Source organism: Elephantulus edwardii, unplaced genomic scaffold (assembly GCF_000299155.1).
Source record: "Elephantulus edwardii isolate Elephantulus edwardi_28Jun2011 unplaced genomic scaffold, EleEdw1.0 scaffold00098, whole genome shotgun sequence".
Taxonomy (NCBI): domain Eukaryota; kingdom Metazoa; phylum Chordata; class Mammalia; order Macroscelidea; family Macroscelididae; genus Elephantulus; species Elephantulus edwardii.
Window position 1 is genome coordinate 8163654 of NW_006399848.1, and position 19334 is coordinate 8182987.

General features: G+C 36.6%; 1 protein-coding gene across 1 annotated transcript in view; it reads left to right on the forward strand.

Moving 5' to 3' along the window:
* The window catches only part of CCDC132 (coiled-coil domain containing 132), a 125685-nt gene that overhangs the window by 11544 nt on the left and 94807 nt on the right, over window positions 1-19334 (forward strand). Inside the window, exons 3-4 of the mRNA XM_006891472.1 lie at window positions 11834-11956; window positions 13641-13712. Coding sequence (XP_006891534.1) covers window positions 11834-11956; window positions 13641-13712 — 195 coding nt within the window. The remainder of the gene's footprint in view (window positions 1-11833; window positions 11957-13640; window positions 13713-19334) is intronic.

The following is a 19334-nucleotide window of genomic DNA, read 5'->3' on the forward strand; positions in this document are numbered from 1 at the left end:
TCATAATTGATTCACTGAGGCTTTTATTTCCTGCGGATAGATTATTACCTTGATAAGCTGGCAATTTTTATAATATCATAGGCTTGGAGCTTATTTCTGCTTTCATTGCTCATTGGGATGCAGGATGCCTCTTTATAGCAAAGCAGAAAATGCAAAATTGATTAAGCTTAGAGTTTATTATTATATCATATTCTTAGCCTAAAACTATTATTTATAATTGACTTATTGATTTACCTGCTGTAATATGATAAAATAAGATGAAATAATTTACTAAGTGTCTCCTGACTTTTGATGTTCTAACACTCTGAATCAAAAACCATGCTATTGTACTGCTGAAATTTTTACAGAGAGCAGCTAAAACATAACTTAAACTATAGTTATCTTAGATTTTTGTCTTTAGACATTTATGTGAACCTCTCAGTTTATATTTAGTATATATGATTTGGAAACTAGCTGACTTGTTTTAGCATGATTTATATAGTTATGTCTTTTGTGGGTTTCCTGCCCTCATGAAAGAAAAGTATATTGCAGGGATACACATTATCATTGCAGTCAGGACATGAGAACATATTTGTTTATATAGAAAGTATCTTTATATTTAATTTCACAGATATTAATTCTATATGTACTCTGTAGCATTCTATTAAATAACATTCTGAGAGTTTGAGTTTGAGAGAATGTTATAATGTTTTCTTGAACATAAAGAAATGATTTGGCTTGACTTCTTAGCATCTAGGAACTGAATCCTAAAATTATACACTAAATACAGAACTTGGTTCAAGAACTTTCAGAAGGAATGATATAGTACATTAGAGACACAGGTTGAAGTATGGACTTAAATATTCACTTTTTTAAGGGACATGCTGTTCTTTGGAGAATTTGTGCTTTAAGTTTCCTCTTCCTTTGTAAAGTGAGATTAGATTGATATTTAAGAGCCCTTTAATGCTAATAGATACTGTAACGTTTGTAGGCAAGACATAAGCATTTTAAAACACACACTGGACACCTCTTCGTAAGACAAGTGTATTTGGATAAGTCATATAGGATTAATAATTGAGGTTTATAATCAGGATATGATTAGTATTGAGTTTTATAACCATTTTCAGCTTCGCTGATTGGGATAAAACTTTCAGTTTTAGATTAACATTTAAGAAAGAAGTTTTCTACAAGTGATTTTCTAGTAGGGCTCTGGCCATTGGTCTGCAAAATCATTTAGAGTTTTGTGTTTTTCCCTTTTTTTTTATATGTTTATGGATAAAAATGTTTTGCTAGTTCTTTTTAACATAAATTTATGCTTTTTTCAAACTTAAGATGCTGTTACGATTCTTAACCCTTCTTCATAGCAAATAAATTGTAAAGGAAGCTTTATGCAGTTCATTTAGCAAGCATTTCTTGTGCTAGGTAGTTAGAATGTACAAAGAATACCAAGAAATACGAGAATCTCATCCTCTCTCCAGAGGGCACTCATGTAAGTGGGGTGGTGAACAAAACTTATTTGGTAAAATGAACTAATTTCTTCTGAAATTGAGAACCCCATGAGTTGTTATCGAGACTGGATGGCAGTTAACATCAACAATAATAACAAAAGTCCTAGTGGAACAATTGACTGCTTTGTGAAAGAAGGGAAGTTTGAACTCACACCTGCTCGCTGGAGGAAAAATGAGGCAGTCTCTTCCCATTAAGATTTATAGCCACAGCCCAAGAAATTTAGTAGAGAATCATCCTGAGTTGTAATCAACTCAACAACAGTGGGTTTGGAGTGTTTTTTATCTACTTCCGTATCCACAGGAGTAGCACAACTAGGAAAACCAGTCCAGAGGATTAAGAATAAGTAGACAGTCTTTTAGAGTTGGTGGTTACTGTCGGGGGTAGATTGTTAAATGGAAAACCTGGAGCCAAGGGATACTGATTAAGGAGTTAAGAACATAAGCCTTAGGAAATGGAAGAGGATTCAAAATGAGAGACAGTGGAATTTAGGAATGGGAGTTTTAATAAAAGTTGAAAGTGAAAGATTAAAGATAAAGGATTTTAGTTGAGGCACTGTGATTGAGGTTTAAATTGTTTCCCCCCTGAAATTTTAATGATGCTCTTTCTTAGAATAAAGAGTGTTAGTGGCATAGGACATTATCTGTTGAGGGGACCTTTAGAATAGAATTAAGACTTTGACACTGAATTTTTCTTGGTGCCTTGATTTGAGCCTTTTCTCCAGTGTTAGTCTCTGAAAGCACAGGCAGGTGGCAAACAGTGTTGCTCACTACAGTTGAGGAAAAGAGAGTTTTTGGTATTTTTCAGGTTTGATATCTTTAAAGTTATTTTCTTCAGTGCTTTTCTGTTCATATTTAGGAAAATATTTGTTAAAATAGAAATTTCTTGAAAAGAGAAATAAAAGCATTTAGCAAGATATCAGCTGTGAAAGTTTACTTCTTGATTTTGTGATTTTATTACATGCTAATGATTTAGTATATTTCTGAGACTAGAGTAGTTTTTAATTCATGATTTGTTTCGTAAAATAATGGATTTTAAAAAAATACTGGTATGTGTAGAAGTGATTAAGAGTACACTTTTTATCACTGAAGTGCGTTAGAAAACTGGATAAAAATGCCTTTCAGTAATGTTTTAGAGAAAATGCCCGTGAATTGTTTGCTGAAACCTACTTTTAATTGTAAACTCACTAATATTCCACTAGATGGCAATGAAAGGTTGAAGGAAGCTAGTATAGGGATTAAAAACTGTTTTCTTTAAAACATACACAAATAAATGAGTGGACTGATTGCCTTTGATGGATTACTGTTGTTGCTCTAGTGAGGCTTTAAGAAAATAAGCCCTTTCCTCACATAATCACACATCCAATAATTCATTATAAACTTAAATGACATATGTAAGGTTTTAGGTTTTTGTGATTTTTTTAAAAAAGATTTTGAATCCTATTTCCTTGCTTATAAGTCAAACCTAGTTTTGCTCAATGATTTCAAATTTTTATACTACTGTTTTATTTCCTACCTGTTTCATTTTTAGTAGCTAGGCATTTTTTAAATTTTGTTTTTAATTGGTAACTTTGATAAGACTATAATTTCTGAATATAGAATTTAGCATAACAGGATAGCTTTATTTTGTGTAACAAAGAAGTATGTATCAACACTATAAAAAGATTTGGCCTGGCCCACCCAAATTTATGGTTTACAAGAGCAAAATTTTTCTTCACTTCTCAATCTCCACACAGTTACTGCCAGGTATATAATTAAATTGTAGTCTAGTAAAAGTACAGAAATTGGAGTTGGCTTATGGGAGTTCATCTTTTATTCTACTGTGCGTTTTCTGAGGGGTTTTGAAACCTAGCCTGTGAGAGAAGAGTTTGCATTCGTCTCTCTATTTGAATAAAAACCTGCTACTAGAGATTGTGAATTTTTACGCTGTCATTGAGTTTAAAATTTGGTTAAGTTGCCTTGCAAAAGCACAGTGAATATTGAATAATAATAATAATGACTGTGAGGCTGTTGTAATTAATTTTACACATTTTTAAGAGGTGAAAAGGACGGAAAGTCCTTTATAGTAACTGTGGTGTTTGTGGCTTTTGAGCCAAATCCACTGCCTTTCAGGTTGATTCTGACTCCAAGCAACAAGATACGACTATAAATTAGAACTGCTTCATAGGGTTTCCAAGGTTACACATTTTTACATAAGCTTTACACATCATTTTCCTGCAGAGTGACTGACTGGTTCCAAACCCTGATGTCTTTTTTTAGTAGACACTGACTTTTTAAAATCACCAAGTCATTAAGGGTTGCTGGTAATTTGACTATATAGTCTTTTTTTTCTTAACTTGAACATGTTCCTTTAAGAGATGAACTCTTAAGTTGGCAATTGCTTTGTAAAGTTGATAACCCAGTTCCCTGGAAACCATAAATACACTGAAGATGTTGTATAACTCCTTGCAGATGAGGACTCAAGTTGTTGTAAAGACTTGAATCCTCAATTCTCATAAAACCTATTAATGTTTTGCGAAAGGAAAAGTAGATTGGCTAAACATCAAAGATGTTTGCTTGAATTTCTATTATAATTGATTCTCATCAGTTTTCATAAAGTTACATTTATGATATACGTTTATTATTTGTGTAGATTCATACAGTTTTATCTCAGATATGATCGAAGTAATAAAAGAGGCTAGGTCTTATGGTGTGTTTTGACTGCTAAAATCTTAAATAACTTGTTGTGTTCCATTTTCCTAAAGTAATCCAACTTGATTTTATTAAGAGAATGTTGGATATTTATTTTGATAGACGTTCTGGCACAGTTATAGATGTTAGGTGCAGTGCTATTGAATTATGTATGACTTAGTGACCTGATGAACAGTCGACCTGAACCTTGCACTGTTCTGTTCTATCCTCCTCTCTGACACCTAGAGTTTAATGCTGAAGTCACCATGCTGATCCTTTTTTTTTTTGGATCTTCCTTTTGCTGACCCTCCATCTTTCCAAGCATGATGTCCCTTTGAAGGAATAACCTTGCCTAGCTACGTATCAAAAGCATGAAAGACAAAGCTTCACCCTCTTTGCTTCCATGAAGCACTCAGCTTTCTCCAAGACATAACACTTCTTTTTTGCAGTCTATGGAATATTCAGTACTCCTCTCCAGCATCACGACTCTAAGATACCAGTTCTTCTGTCATTCTTATTCATTGTTCAGCTCTCTGAAGTATAGCAAGAGATTTCAGTTTTCGTAAAGGGGAAATGCAATTATATTATGCATAAAAAGGATAGGAAATAATAAAAAAAAATAAAAAAGCAGACTCATTATGTTTTATTGCTTCCTTGTATAAGTGTGAGTTCTCCCCTCTGACATCGTTCCATCTGCTGGGAGCTATCCTAGATTGTTCCTTCAGTCTATCCAGTGCATTCTCACCACACTATTTTTGTTCAGGCTTTACTTTATATTTGCCTTAAAGTATCTAAAAATCTGCCTGTTCTCAGATTCTCTTCCATCACATGTTAATTCAGGATCTTTGGAGGCCTCTCAGTTTTGCTTGTGTTTCTCTTGTGTTCTCTGTATTGCTGCTTTTTACATCTTCATTTGACGTCTTTCAGTGCTTTAGCAGTTACTTGAGGGTAAAGGCAGTATTTTTTTTTTATTCTTCTAGTCCTTTTTTTTTTTAGATTTACAATTAACAATTAGAATTCATTTCTGCTGCAACTATTTAAAATATTACCTTTTTACTGTATTGACAAATAATGGAGAATAAGAGATACATCTGTTTCCTCAGTGTACAGTCTAATTGAGCAGATAGGCCAGATAATGAGGAAAACCTGTAGAGGGTGGCCAGGGAGAAGCAGAACCTTGCAGACTACAAGCCAGTGGGGTTAGAAGGGATATGATTAGATGGATTCTAGTCAGTGTGTCTAAAGGAATTGAGATTTATGCTGTCACATACAAACCATCAAATTTTCTGAAATGAGAGAGAATTTTATATTGAAACAGTGCTTTCTTGTGGCTTTCTGGCAAGGAATTGTGCTGTCAACCCAAAGGCATGTGGTTTGAATAAACAGTTTCCTCCTGTGCCACTCATATATAGTCTCTGAAAGCCTGTCTGAGAGTCAGCTAAGAGTTGGTACAACTCAATAACACCGAACAACAACAACAGTGTTATCTTTGAGTGTTTGTTTTGAATTGAATTTTGTATGCACCATTCCATTTTCTACTCTCTTAGGTTTTATTGTTACCATAGCCCCCTTACACTTAAAGAAGTCATTGTTACACATCAGTTCTTTGAAATTATATGGGTTTGTCCACTCTGCAGTGTGAGCACTTAGTCCTTTGGGAGGGGATGGTTTATGTGCATACACAGATGAAACTCTTTTAAATAGTCATCACATTTTCAAAGTGCACACTGGCAAGGTATTTACAGGTAAAAATATGTTTCTCTTTGGCCTCATTCCTGTATTTGGATATTTGTTTCACTACCATTTCAAGCGACTTGATGGCACATGACAGACATCACCGTCACCACCATTTTAAGGAACGATCTGCATAGTGAACAGTGTCTTCAAGGCAGAGAAAACCAGGTTGGAAGTACTGAACAAGTTGCCCAAGGTTGAGTTAGACTCTCAGTATCGTTACCTTCAGATAAATGAAGTAGCTTAAAGAGAACATTGTATGGTGCTATATGCTGCTGTTATATATACATTTAAGATCAGAGTGCTCACTTGAAATTTATTTGATTACCTTGGCTCCAGACATGATATTTTTTCAATCTTAGAAATTTTTGCAATCTTCAATGTTTTTAACAGTGTTAAAGTATTATTAAATCAGTAATAGAGATTATTTGATGTGAATTTAATTTAAAACTTGTAAATTAGAGCATCTCCAAGTGTTGTTGTTTTTGTTATGTGCCGTCGAGTTGTTTGTGACTCATAGTGACCCTGTGTACAACAGCCCTAAACCCTGCTCTATCCTGTGCCAATCGCATTGCCTCTGACACACCCATCCCGATTACCCCAGTCACTGAATCAATCCACCTCATAGAGGGTCTTCCCCTCCTGCCCTGTCCCTCTACCCTACCAAGCATGATGTCCCTCTCCAAGGACCCGTCTCACCTTACAACATGTCCAAAGTATGTCAGACGAAGCCCCAGAATCCTTGCCTCCAAGGAGCAGCCTGGTTTAACCCTCTCTCCGATGGATCTGTTTGTTTCCTTGGAAGTCCATGGAACATTCACTACTCTTCTCCAGCACCACAGCTCAAAGGGTCATATACATATGTACTATGTATCTCCAAGTAGAGTGGAAAATATTAGAAGGAAAAGTAATCTTTTACCAGTTTGTATACATACCCAGCTATTGCGAGGAAAGGGCCAGAACAGTGTTTATGTAGTAAACAACCTGTGGCTCTGTAACATTTTCTTGAAGAACAATTTAAGTAATTATAGATTCATCTTGAAACATATCTGTTGTAGTCTGACCTTTGTAGTTTCTGTTCTTGAAATTATACTAGTAATTCTTTAAAAGAGCATAATGCCCAGAACTAGGCTATTAATTGACTTACGAGATGACGCTTTTTTGTGGGTTCTGATCAGTTCTGATTCATAGTTACCCTATTGAGTCCATTGTTGTTGCTGTGTACTGTAGAGTCTGAACACCCATCACTGACCCAATGGTGGGTTTTCAGAGGAACTAAATTGCAGAAAGTTTTCCCATGGAGTAGCTGGTGAATTTGAACTCAGTACCTTTGAGTTGGCAGTGCAATTCCTTACCACTGATCCATCACAACCATCTGTAGAGTTTTCAAGAATTTCTTTATTTTAAGAAGAATGTTACATCTTTCTCCCATGGAGCTGCTGGTAGATTGAAACCACTAACCTTTTGGTTAGCTGCCGAGTACTAAGCCAATGAAATTCATGCAGCTAGATTTTTTACATGTATTCATAGTATCTGATTAGTACTAAATAGATAAATAGATGTCTTTACCTTTTCTTTGTTAATGCATTTTATTGTGTTTTGGTACATGAAATGCTGTCTTTTCTGTGTACTTTTAATTAGGCATTTCACCTTTTTTAAAAGATTTGATTTTTTTTTTTAAGCAAAAGAAGTGGGAAAGGTGTATTAAGGCAATAAGACAGAGGAATAGGTAATGTAAGGTGGGCCATGCCAAAGAATTGAAGTCAAGAAGAGGAGAAGGGGAAAGGACCCCTGGAGAGATGGAGAAACCAGGCCGAACAGCAAGCTGCCAGCTGAAAGGAGAGCAGAGAGAGCTGCACTTCAGTCTTTATATGGCTTTGGCATCTCTTAAATTTCCTGGGATCCTAAATTTAAATAGTTAACTATTCTTTTGAGTATTAGATTTATTGTTGCATTACTTTGTTTTAGCTACACTTTATTGATAATGAATGATACTATAATTAATAATTGTACTCATATAACTTGAAAGGATATCCAAGTTAGGGTCTTTTCATAAATAGAAAAATATGCTCTGCTATCACATAATTTAGAATATTTAGTCTTGGAAAATGGTATCTTTTAATTTGCTATGTAAGTATTGTGGTTTTAATTAGTGGTGATTTGTTCATGATCTTTTTTTAAATGTATTCATTATTTGAATGACTTTAAAATGTTTTGTGTGTAAAGAAGATATTTCTTTTGGTACTTAAAGGTGTATTTGTTGTTTACTTGCATACAAACTGAATAGTTAAATTATTGTATTCTTTAGTACATTTAGTTACATGCTGCTGAGAGATTACAACTCATAGCAGCCTGATGAACAGAGCTGAACCCTGGTGTATCCTGTGTCATCCTCACCATCCCCAACAGACTTGAGCCAGTTGCTTCAGTACCTGCATGTATCCATCTTCTTGAGAGTTGTATTCTTTTACACTGACCCTTCACTTTTCCCAGCTTGATGTCCTTTTCCAAGGACTGGCCCCTTAACAACATGCCCAAAGTATGTGAGATAAAGTGTCACCATCCTTGCTTCCAAGAACACCCTTGCTTTGCTTTCTTCAGAACAGAACTGTTTGTTCTCTTGACCTTCTAAGGGATATTCAATCCTCTTCTCCAATACCACAATTCAAGTGTATAAATTCTTCCATCATCTCAGTCATTGTCCAACTTTTAGATGGTTAGCAAGTGTTTGAGAAGACCATGGCTTGGATTAGGCACACATTAATCTGATGTCATTGCTCTTCAGTCTTCAGTACTCTGAAGTGATCCTTGACAGCATATTTTTGTAGTGTGACTTGACTTTTGATTTCTTGACTGCTTGCTGGTTCATTGTGGATCATGCAAGTTGAAATTGTTTACAGCTTCAATCTCTTATACATCTTGCCTTTTTATAAGGTTTTGCCTTTTGGCCTGCTGGTGAGAATTTTTGTTTTCTTCACATTGAGATGTAATTAATGTTGAAGGCTTCAATATTCTGTTGTTTACAACATTGTACATCATGATAGATCTTGAAATGATCATTTTTACTCTGAATGCAACCTCATTCTTCCTCACTTTTTCATTATTGTCATAGTAGATCATATCATTGTGTGATTGAAAATGTGTGCTTCAAAGCCAATGCCAGTTCATCTCAGCTTATTAACATCTAGAATCCCAATCTTTTAAAAATTTTTTTTATTATTATTAATTTTAATGAAAGTTTACAGAAACTGAGGATTTCCATTCATTCATTGTTGCACTTTTCTCCCTGCCCACTCCTCCGTCCCCCCAATTCGCTCTTCTCTTTGAAAAGTAAAAGAAAAATTCTTTAATTCTCATACAGTCCCTCCCCCCAAGTCCACTCTACTATGAAGACTTCATTCTGGGCTCCTGTCATGACAATACTACTTAATCACATATCCCTTTTAAACAGTTTTCTCTATCATCTGTATTAATGCGGTATACATTATTTATGCCATCTTAGCCTCCCCTCAATCCCAATGTTAGTCCTGTTTTACAACAGTGGCACTATGCAGTATTTGTCCTTTTGTGACTGAGATATTTCACTTAGCAGAATGTCCTCTAGGGTAACTAATTTTGAATAATATTGCACGAGTTCCTTGTTTTTTAAAGCAGCATAGTATTCTACTGTGTGAATATACCACAGCTTCTCTATTCATTGTTTGTTGATGGGCACTTAGGTTGTTTCCAGCTCCTTGCTATTGTGCACAAAGCCATAATAAACATGGGTCTGCATACTTCTGCTTGGGTGGCAGTTATTTGAGGTATATTCCCAGGAGTGGAATTGCTGGGTCAAATGGTATTTCTATTTCCAACTTTTTGAGAAAGCGCCACACCGCCTTCCACAGTGGTTGAACCATTTTACACTTCCACCAGCAGTGAATAAGGCTTCCAGTTTCTCCACAACCTCGCCAGCATTTGTTGCTTGCTGTTCTGTTAAATTTTGCTCTTCTTACTGGGGAGAGATGTTATCTCATAGTTGTTTTGATTTGCATCTCTCTTAGAGCTAGGGATTTTGAACATTTCTTCATGTGCTTGTTGGCCATCTGAATGTCTTGTATGGTGAACTGTCTGTTCAGATCCTGTGCCCATTTTTCAATTGGATTATTTACCTTTATTTTGTTGTGGTGCTCAAGTATTTTATAAATTCTAGATATAAGTCCCTTACCTGACATGTCATTGCCAAATACTTTTTCCCAGTCTGTGGCTTCCTTTTTTACCCTGTTGGAGAAGTTTTTCGATATGCATAGGGATTTGATTGTTAGAAGGTCCCATTCATCTATTTTATCGTCTCCTGGTTGTAGATTAGAATGCCAATCTTATGTTTTCCACTTAATTTTTTATGCGGTTTAATTTTCCTAAATTCACACTTTGTGTGTTACATGTTAAATGACTGTAACTGTTCTTTCTCACTTTTCAGTGTCTTCCAAGCTGATGGCTCCACCTCCAGTGTTATTTCTAAAAGAGTTCCTCTGTTGGTCATAGAGTTTTTGAAGACCTTTTGTTTCAGAAATAGCCAATCCTTCTTCCTAGTTTGCCTAGCTGGGAATTCCACTTTAGTATAGCAATGGACAGTCAAGCACTGCATACATAAGAGCAAGTGATAAGCATGTGTGTGTGTGTGTGTGTGTGTGTGTGTGTGTGCGCGCGCGCACCTACGCACCTATGCACACACATATTTATACTATGAAAGCATCAGATCACTCTCCCAATACAAGAAACTGTCAAATAAGTGTTGTACCCCTAAGAGCAAACCTTAAGGACAAGTAAATGTAAATATACCATGAGCTGGTTGGTGGTAGGGCCTTCCTAGCTCCAGTGGTGCAGGCCCAAAATGCCCAGACTCAGGGCCAGCTGACTTGTTGCAGCTCCCTTGGTAGCACGCCAGTAACGGGGGCCTAAAAGGGTCTAGAGGCTCAGTCTTGATTAATGGCAAGAAAGTAGATATTTGAATTATTGCCACCTCTTACTTATTGAAGGTTAGTATTTATTTATTTATACTATGAATTGCATAGTATAAGGATTCTGACCTTAGAGATAAGCATCCGTTTCTTGAGCTCTACTGATTTGTAATTCAACTGAAACTTCCATCTGTGCCATTGCAATAGAAATAATTTCATCTAATAGAAATTACTTCTAGAGTTTTAGGTTGATAATAAGGTCATTAATTTCAGTATTAAGTTTTTGAAGAAAACCTTGAGGCTGTATAGAGTTAAATTTGTGATTCTTTTCTAGAGCCACTGTTTCTTCGTAAACACAGATTTTCAGCAGACTGTGAATTATTTTATTCCTGCCACTCAGTGATAATGCAGATTTTGATACAGAGGTCATTGAGTGGTCCCATAGTTATTTGTGGTAAGACAGGTTTTAGAAAGTTTTTATATGATGAAAATGTGTTTTATACATATATGAAAATATGTTTACACACACACACACACATATACATGATTGACGTTTTTATGTACCGTTAAATCGTACAGGAGGAGATTGCCCATCTTTCTCCTGTCAAGCCGTTGGTGAATTTGAACCGTGTGCCTTTGGATTGGTAGCATAACTCCTTACCACAATGCCACCAGAACTTCCTCTTAATAGTGGGTAGTCACTTTGAGAAATGTTAAATGACTAAGTTCTGTTCACTACTTATGTACTGTTGTACAGAAATTGAGTATAAAATCCGAATTTTCAAACTGACTATATTTCCCCCTCTGTTATATAAGTAGCTTTTAGTTTCTGGCAATCTTCTAATTTTCCTCAAACTTCTTTTCTTCTCTACCAGTTTCTCTTCTTTCTCTCAGTGGTTCACATATCTCCGTGAGTGACAGATGACTATTTATTTCCGTGCAGGTGGAATTCTGAGCACTACAAATATTGTGACTTTCCCCCCCCTCCCCTTTCTTTCTTTAAAGGAGGAATTCAGGGAACTTCGTGAACAGGCAACAGACCCTCAAGCTGAACAAGAGCTGATTAATAGTATTGAACAAGTATATTTTTCTACGGACTCATTTGATATTGTTAAATATGAGCTGGAGGTAAAAGAAATTAAACATGTCTGAAATCTATTTTGTTTGGTGATTGAAGTTGTGAGTGAGATTGAAATGCATTTTAATGATCATTAAGAATCATTAAATTTAAAAATCATGACAACTAAAACTCATTAAGGGAGTTTTGGTGGCCTACTGGCAAGAAGCTGTGCTGCAATCCCGAAGGCATGCGATTGAAATCTACCACCTGCTCCACAGGAGAAGGACGGGCAGTCTTCTCCCATGCTATTAACTGCCTCTGAAAACCCACTTGAGGGGCAGCTATGGGTCAGTTCTGACTGTATGGTACACAACAACAACAATAAGAACAATAACAACATTTTGCTACTGGTACTGGTCTCTAATTATATTGTCATTAAAGGAACTGTTAAAATTAAAGGTAAATATTGTTTTTAAGTGTAATATTAGAGGGGGACATCATGCTTGGGAGGGTAGATTGACCGCGCAAGAGAAGACAACACTTGGTGAGATGAGTTGAGTCAGTGACTGGAGTAAAGGGGTTCTGTGTGTCAGAGACAATAAGATTGGCACAGGATAGAGCAGGGTTTAGGACTGTTGTACGTAGATTCGCTGTGAGTCGCAGGCAACTCGATGGCACATAACAACAACAAACAAATGAAATTGTAGAGTATGGGCCAGAGAAGCATTTCTGCATGTTTTCACTTAGTTAAATCCAGTTTGCCAGTAGGCTACTTCTATCCTATTTTGTATTGGCTGAACATGTGTTTAAAATCTCAGAGACTTTCAGTGAGAAATGTGTTTTACACACTTATTCATGATACAACTCATATTGTAAGTTTTATAGCACTGGCATTTTGAATTTGCATAAAATCAAAAGGACGAAAAATCACAGAGGTGAAATTTGGTCAATGTTGTTGTTTCTCAGTACTGTCAAATCAGAACCAGCCCATACCTGACGCACCATTGAGTTTTCAGGAGCAATTTAATCACAGGGGAGAAGATTTCTCCTCTTTTTTCTGAAGAGCCGCTGGTGGATCCAAATCGTGTTCCTTTGGGATTACAGGGCAGCTTCTTACCACTGAACTGCCAGTGCTTCTTGTAAATTTGGTTATAGATGTATAGTATGCAGTAAATAAAGTCCCAAGTTCTTGTATACATCATAGACATTTTTGTTCGTTTCCCATGCTAGCCATTGAAAGTGTATATAATCCAGGCTAGAGTCCCAATAACTCTCACTGTCACTCTAGAGCACTCAATTGACAATACTTAAGTGGGAAAATTGTTTTGATTTCCATATTGGACATGCGAGAAAATATTTATGGTTGGCAGAGTGGGAGGCAGGTAGGGCTGGGGACTTGTGTTCTCCTGTTACAAATCGGGAGTTACTGTGTCTCCTGAGCCCTGGTCTTGCATTCCCGAGGGTACCTGGGTTCCCTTATGTTAAGGCAGCAGCAGTGAGTAGAAAGGCTGGATAAGGATGGAATGTGGGCACCGGAGAGTTAATAGACATGGAACTTTTTATGTCCAGGGTCTAGTAGAAAGATGAGAAAGATAGGATGAAAGAAAAGGAATGAGATTGGACATTTACAGTCAGAGGGATTTGTGTTATATAAATTATACTATATTTAATAATTAATTTCTTTTCTCTTTATTTATTTATTTATCTATTTATTTATTTATGTATTTATTTATTTATTTTTTTAACCTATAGAAGCTTCCTCCTGTTCTCAGTTTGCAAGAATTAGAGGAATACAGGGACAAATTGAAACAACAGCAAGCCGCAGTAAGTAATAAGACTCATTTCTTTCTGACAAAACTGTAAATGAGCACTAGCAAAGAAGTTTAACATGCAAATTTTAACTTATATGTTAACAGAGACACATATAAAATCTTTAACATAGCTTTGCCCCAAAATGATATATTTATAGTAATAAGTAGTTAATAATGCAGTTTCCTTCTGTTTTGTCCTCAAGTATTAAAATTCACCAACACCTCCTTCAATGAAAAAAACGTTTATTGTTAGATTATCAGAAATCACAAGTAGTTAATGAGAACTGGTTGTAAGTGCTTAGCTGTAAGTAGACAAAAATCCAAATTGGGGGTGGGGGGTGGGGGATATCTTTCCCGGTGTTTTTTTAATACAGTTTTACCAGCTGCTGATTCATTATGAATAGCAGTCTTTATTTTTTTTCCTTCATTATTACTGGAGTACATAACTATGAGAAAGTTATTTATACACTATTATTGGTTAAAGTAAAACAGAAAATGAAAATGTATTAGGTAACCATTTCTTTTTCTGAACAGTAGTCTTATGGCTCAGGGGTTTTGGCTATGTTATGTGACAGTGGTTCTCTTTCTCATGCTGTGGGCTGCCAGTGTGCTGTTTGATAGATTTACCCTGCTCATGGGCATTGCACTTAGCTTTGGCATGTGTGACCATTTTATCTATTGTCCTCAGTTCACTGAACTGATTTAAGTACTGTTTTATGCTTTAATACAGCTTGTTTATTATTTGAAAGTGTCCACAGATCCTGTCAGACCAGTTTTATTTCTGCCTTGCTATGATTTGGATAACCCTTCTTTATTTTTATTTGCTTGGTATTCTCTTTGTAGAACCCTATGTGGCTAAAGGACTTTGAACTTTTTTCTTTTGCTTATTATCATTAGTACTTTTTGACTTCTTGGCATTCCTGTGTGATAACCTTACACATAGTTTGGTGTTGGAGTAAACTTACTTCAGAATAAAGTTTAAACAGGTCTAAAGAGAATACTAGCTTGAGATGCAGGAAGTAGGAATTGTGACCATTACAGCTTTTTTGTTTGTTTTATTGTACTTTGCTGTATTGCAGTTGCAGTTTGTTGGTGCTTGTGTGGTTTTTTTTTTTCTTTTGCTAGTTTTTTTTTTTTTACAAATTGAGGATTTATAATAACCTTCTGTTGAACGATTCTATCTTTGCCTTTTTCCAACAGAATGTGCTCACTTCATGTCTCTGTCACATTTTAGTAATTCTTGTAATGGTGCAGATTTTTTTCATAATGCTGTTGCATACTTCATAAATTACACTGTAGTATAAGAATAACTTTAAAAAAATACTTTATATTGGTCTGCTTACAAAGTTCGTATACAGTCTCTTTTAAATTATGTATTTTTTTGTGTTTTAAAAAAATTTTTTTATTAATTTCAATGAACATCTACAGAGATTTTAGAATTCCATTACTTCATTGTTGCACTTTTCTCCCCCCCCAACACTCCCCCCCCCAGTTCACTCCTCTCCTTGAAAAGCAAAAGAAAAACTCCTTCATTGGTACACAATCCCCCCACACCCCTCCACCCCCACCCCCACCCCAAATACTCTCCACTCTGCAACCCTCATTCCGTACTCTTATGATAGTCATGATGCCCTAAAATATATTACCTTTAAACTATTCTCTCCCTCATCATTGCTCCATGTCATTGTGTGAATGTATCACAATTTCTTAATCTTTTCCCTTGTGGTTGCCCATTTGGGCTGTTTCCATGTTCTTGGGATGGCAGATAACACTGCTATGAACATTGGTGTACAGATCTCTGTGTCTCAGTTCTAATTTCCTTGGGATATATATCTAGTAGTGGAATAGCTGGGGCATATGGAGTTTCTGTGTACAGCTTTTTGAGGAAATGCCAAACTGCCTTCCAGAGTGTTTGTACCATTTTACAATCCCACGAACAGTATATGAGAGTTCCCATCTCTCCACATTGTCTCCATCATATATTGCTGCCTTCCCTGCTAAACTTTCCACTGCTGTTGGGCTGAGATGGCATCTCATTGTGGTTTTGATTTGCATCTCTCTTATTGGGCAGTGATTTTGAACATTTCTTCATGTGTCTGTTGGCCATCTGAATGCCTTCCTCTGTGAAAAGTCTTACTTTGTCCTTTGCCCATTTTGTAATTGTGTTATCAGTCTTTTTCTTCTGGAAGCCCAGTAGGAGTCTGTAAACTTTTGAGATTCTTGTCTGAGATGGTATTACCAAATGTTTTTTCCCACTCAGTTGGTTTTCTTTTCACTCTGTTGGAAAAAGTTTTTGATGTGCATAGGGATTTAATCTTTAGATGGTCCCATTCTTCAATTTTATACTCTCCAGATTGTACATTTCTGGCTATATTTGTTAGCCGTTTTATATCACAGACTAGGCCTTCTAAACTTTGTCCCAGTTTGTCTCATATGAACTTTATGATTTTGGGCTTTACTCTGAGGTCTCTGATTTACCTTGAGTTTATTTTTGTTGATGGTATGAGATGTGGAACTTATTTCAGCTTTCTGCTGCTAGCAGCCTAGTTTTGCCAGCACCATTTGTTGAAGAGGTTTTCGTTTCCCCATTTAATAGGTTTTATTTCCATGTTGAGTATCAGTTAACCGTAGATAGATAGGTCCATTTCTGGGTTCTCATTTCTGTTCTGTTGGTCTTTGTGCCTGTCATTGTACCAGTACCATGCTGTTTTGGTTACTTCTGCTGAGTAGTAGTCCGTTTTGAGGTCAGGGAGTGCTATGCCTCCCACTTCAGTTTTTTTTCTGAAATATTTTGCTTATTTGGGATCTCTTTCCTCTCCAAATAAACTTGACAGTTTCCTTTTAGATTTCTTTGAAAATGGAATTTGGTGACTGTATTGGCATTGTGTTGAACATGTAGATTGCATTTGGTAGATTGCCATTTTCATAATATTGAGTCTTGCTATCCATGAACAGGGCACATTTTTCCATTTATTTATGTCTTTTATTGTTTCTTGTCAAAGTGTTCTGTAGTTATACAGGTCTTTTGTGTCATTCCCATATATCTCAATTTATGATTGGTTAATGTAAATGGATAGCTTGGAAGGAGGAGCAGCATCCACTTCCGTAATAGCTTGCCTCCGGAAACCCTATGAACCTGGAGAGAGGATGAAAGGCACCCAAGTGTTGAGGACTCTCCTTCCTAGGGTTGCTATGAGTCACCTGCGACTCGACGGCACTTAACAACAACAACAACAGTGTAAATGGATAGTTCCACATTCAGTTGGATCACTTTTTTTGGGAATGGGAACAAATCTGCAGTTAGGGATTTCTCCAAATTATTAAGGAGTCATGATGTCTGTTTGAGTACTAAGGTGCGTCTGGTTTGGGGCATGCTTTTTTCTGATTATTTGCTATGCTTGTGAGAACTGGACAGTGAATAAGGATGTCAGGAAAAGAATTGACACTTTTGAGCTGTGGTTTTAGAGAATAACACTGAACATCCCATAGACGGCCAAGAGAATGAATGGATATGTCTTGGAGAGGGTGCAGCTGGAGTGCTCTTTGGAGGCAGGAATGATGACGCTTTACCTCACATACTTTGGCCATGTTGCTAGGAGGTGCTGTTCTTTGGAGAAGGACATGAGGGTGGAGGGTCTATGAAGGAGTGGAAAACCCTCAACGAGGTGGATTGACATAGTGCTGCAATGGGCTCTTGTGTGTCAGGAAGTGTGAGGATGGCACAGGGTTCACATCTTTTGTTCCTAAGGTCTCTATGAATTGTCTTCAACTCGACAGCACCTAACAACAACAACAGCAATTGTAAATGACATTGCTCTGATCTGGTATCCTGCCACCCTACTAAATTGGCCTGCTAGCTCTAACAATTATTTTGTTGAGTTCTTGGGGTTTTCTGTGTACACTGTCATATCATCTGCATATAGCTACAGTTTAACCATCTCTTTGTGGAAGTGGGTTCCTTTTATTTCCTTTTCTTGAATTACCATAGCAAATACTTCCAATACTATATTGAATAGAGTTGGTGACAGTGGGCATCCTTGTCTGGTCTCTGTTCACAAGGAAAATATACAAGCATAACTTTTAAATGTACTGGGAAACAAAACAATACATATGACTGCTCCATTTTGGTATTTGCCTATTGCTGTAACCGAAAATGATGCAGCAGTCTCTCAGAGATGTGCCTGTCTTTAATCGTAAGACTTTGGGCATTCTAGTTAACATTAGTAAATACTGGGAGGGGAGTTCTGGTGGCCTAATTGTAAGTAGTTGTGCTACCAACTGAAGAGCAAGCAGTAGCAGTTCAAAACCACCTTATGCTCTGTGGGAGAAAGATGGGCAATCTCCTGTGCACTTTACAGCTTTAACAGCCCACTGGAGGGTCATCTGTGAGTCAGTTTTGACTTAATGGCACATACCAGCAACAACCACAGACATTGGATAGTGGTTATATCATAGCCAGTAAGGTTTGTCCAAGGTGTGATTATTGTTAATTGGAAACTTTTCCCAATTGAAACTTGAAGCTTAACAATAACTCTTTTGCTGTGTCTATTAATGTTGAGTTATGTCTCCATTTTCTCTGATACTGTAAAATTCTGTGATTCTATATTTTCCTCATTTTAGGCATAGCTCATTTCATGTAAGTTAGGCTTCACTGAAGAAGATTAATGTGTGTGGTACTGAATTACTTTAAATTGATGGAGCAGTAATACAATAAATTTGTCTGTTTGAATGAGCTATATAGTATATAAAGTTTGATTTGTATAAACCTTTAAAATAATTGATGTAAAAAAAAATTTGTACTTTTATATGAAAGCAAGAGCTTGGAAGCAGGAGCGGCATCCACTTCCGAAATGGCTTGCCTCAGGCCTTTCGTTGATAGGGTCACTATGAGTCATCTATGACTCTACAGCACCTAACAACAAAAAGCATATGAAAGCAAGAGGTCTCAGAGGGTGTTTGAGCCTCCTGGGAATAGAGAATGCATAGAAAGTAGGTGGTGCAGAGAAAATGTAGACAAGAACGAGACCTGAGCCCTGAAAGCCTGTTGGGAAGGAGTGTAGCCTGCATTCAAGGAATGAAATTTTGGAGGATTGTAGCATTTTTTGTTTTCTTTTGGCTTCAGCATGGTTAAGTATGTATATCTTGTCTCTGTATTTTTTGTGGTATTATTCCTTGGGGAATGAACCCTCTTACAGAGGCCTTGTAACATAACAGCCTTTGGAATTTGATAAACTTGGATTTACATCCTTGGCCTTAATCTACTAACTGTGGACCTATGACTTAAGTTTCTACTTTTGATGTTGCTAATCTGGAAATTAAAATTCAAAGGGAAAAATGAAAAGAGAGCTTTGGTGGCCTAGTGGAGCACACACTTTGAATCCATCAGTTACTCTGGGGGAAGGGGGAAATGTACTGCCTTTGAAAACCTGGTGGTGGGTCAGTTATGAATTGGTTCTGACTCGACACAGCAACACCACCAGTCTGGAAAATGAGAAAGCAGGTTACTCGTCTCAGTGGTTTGTCCTGGGTATTGTTTGAGATAATATACGAAACTCACCAATACATTGAGCGGCACATAGCAGAACAGTAACTTCATGGGAATTTTTTAAAGACAGACAGTTCACTTCTATAAAAT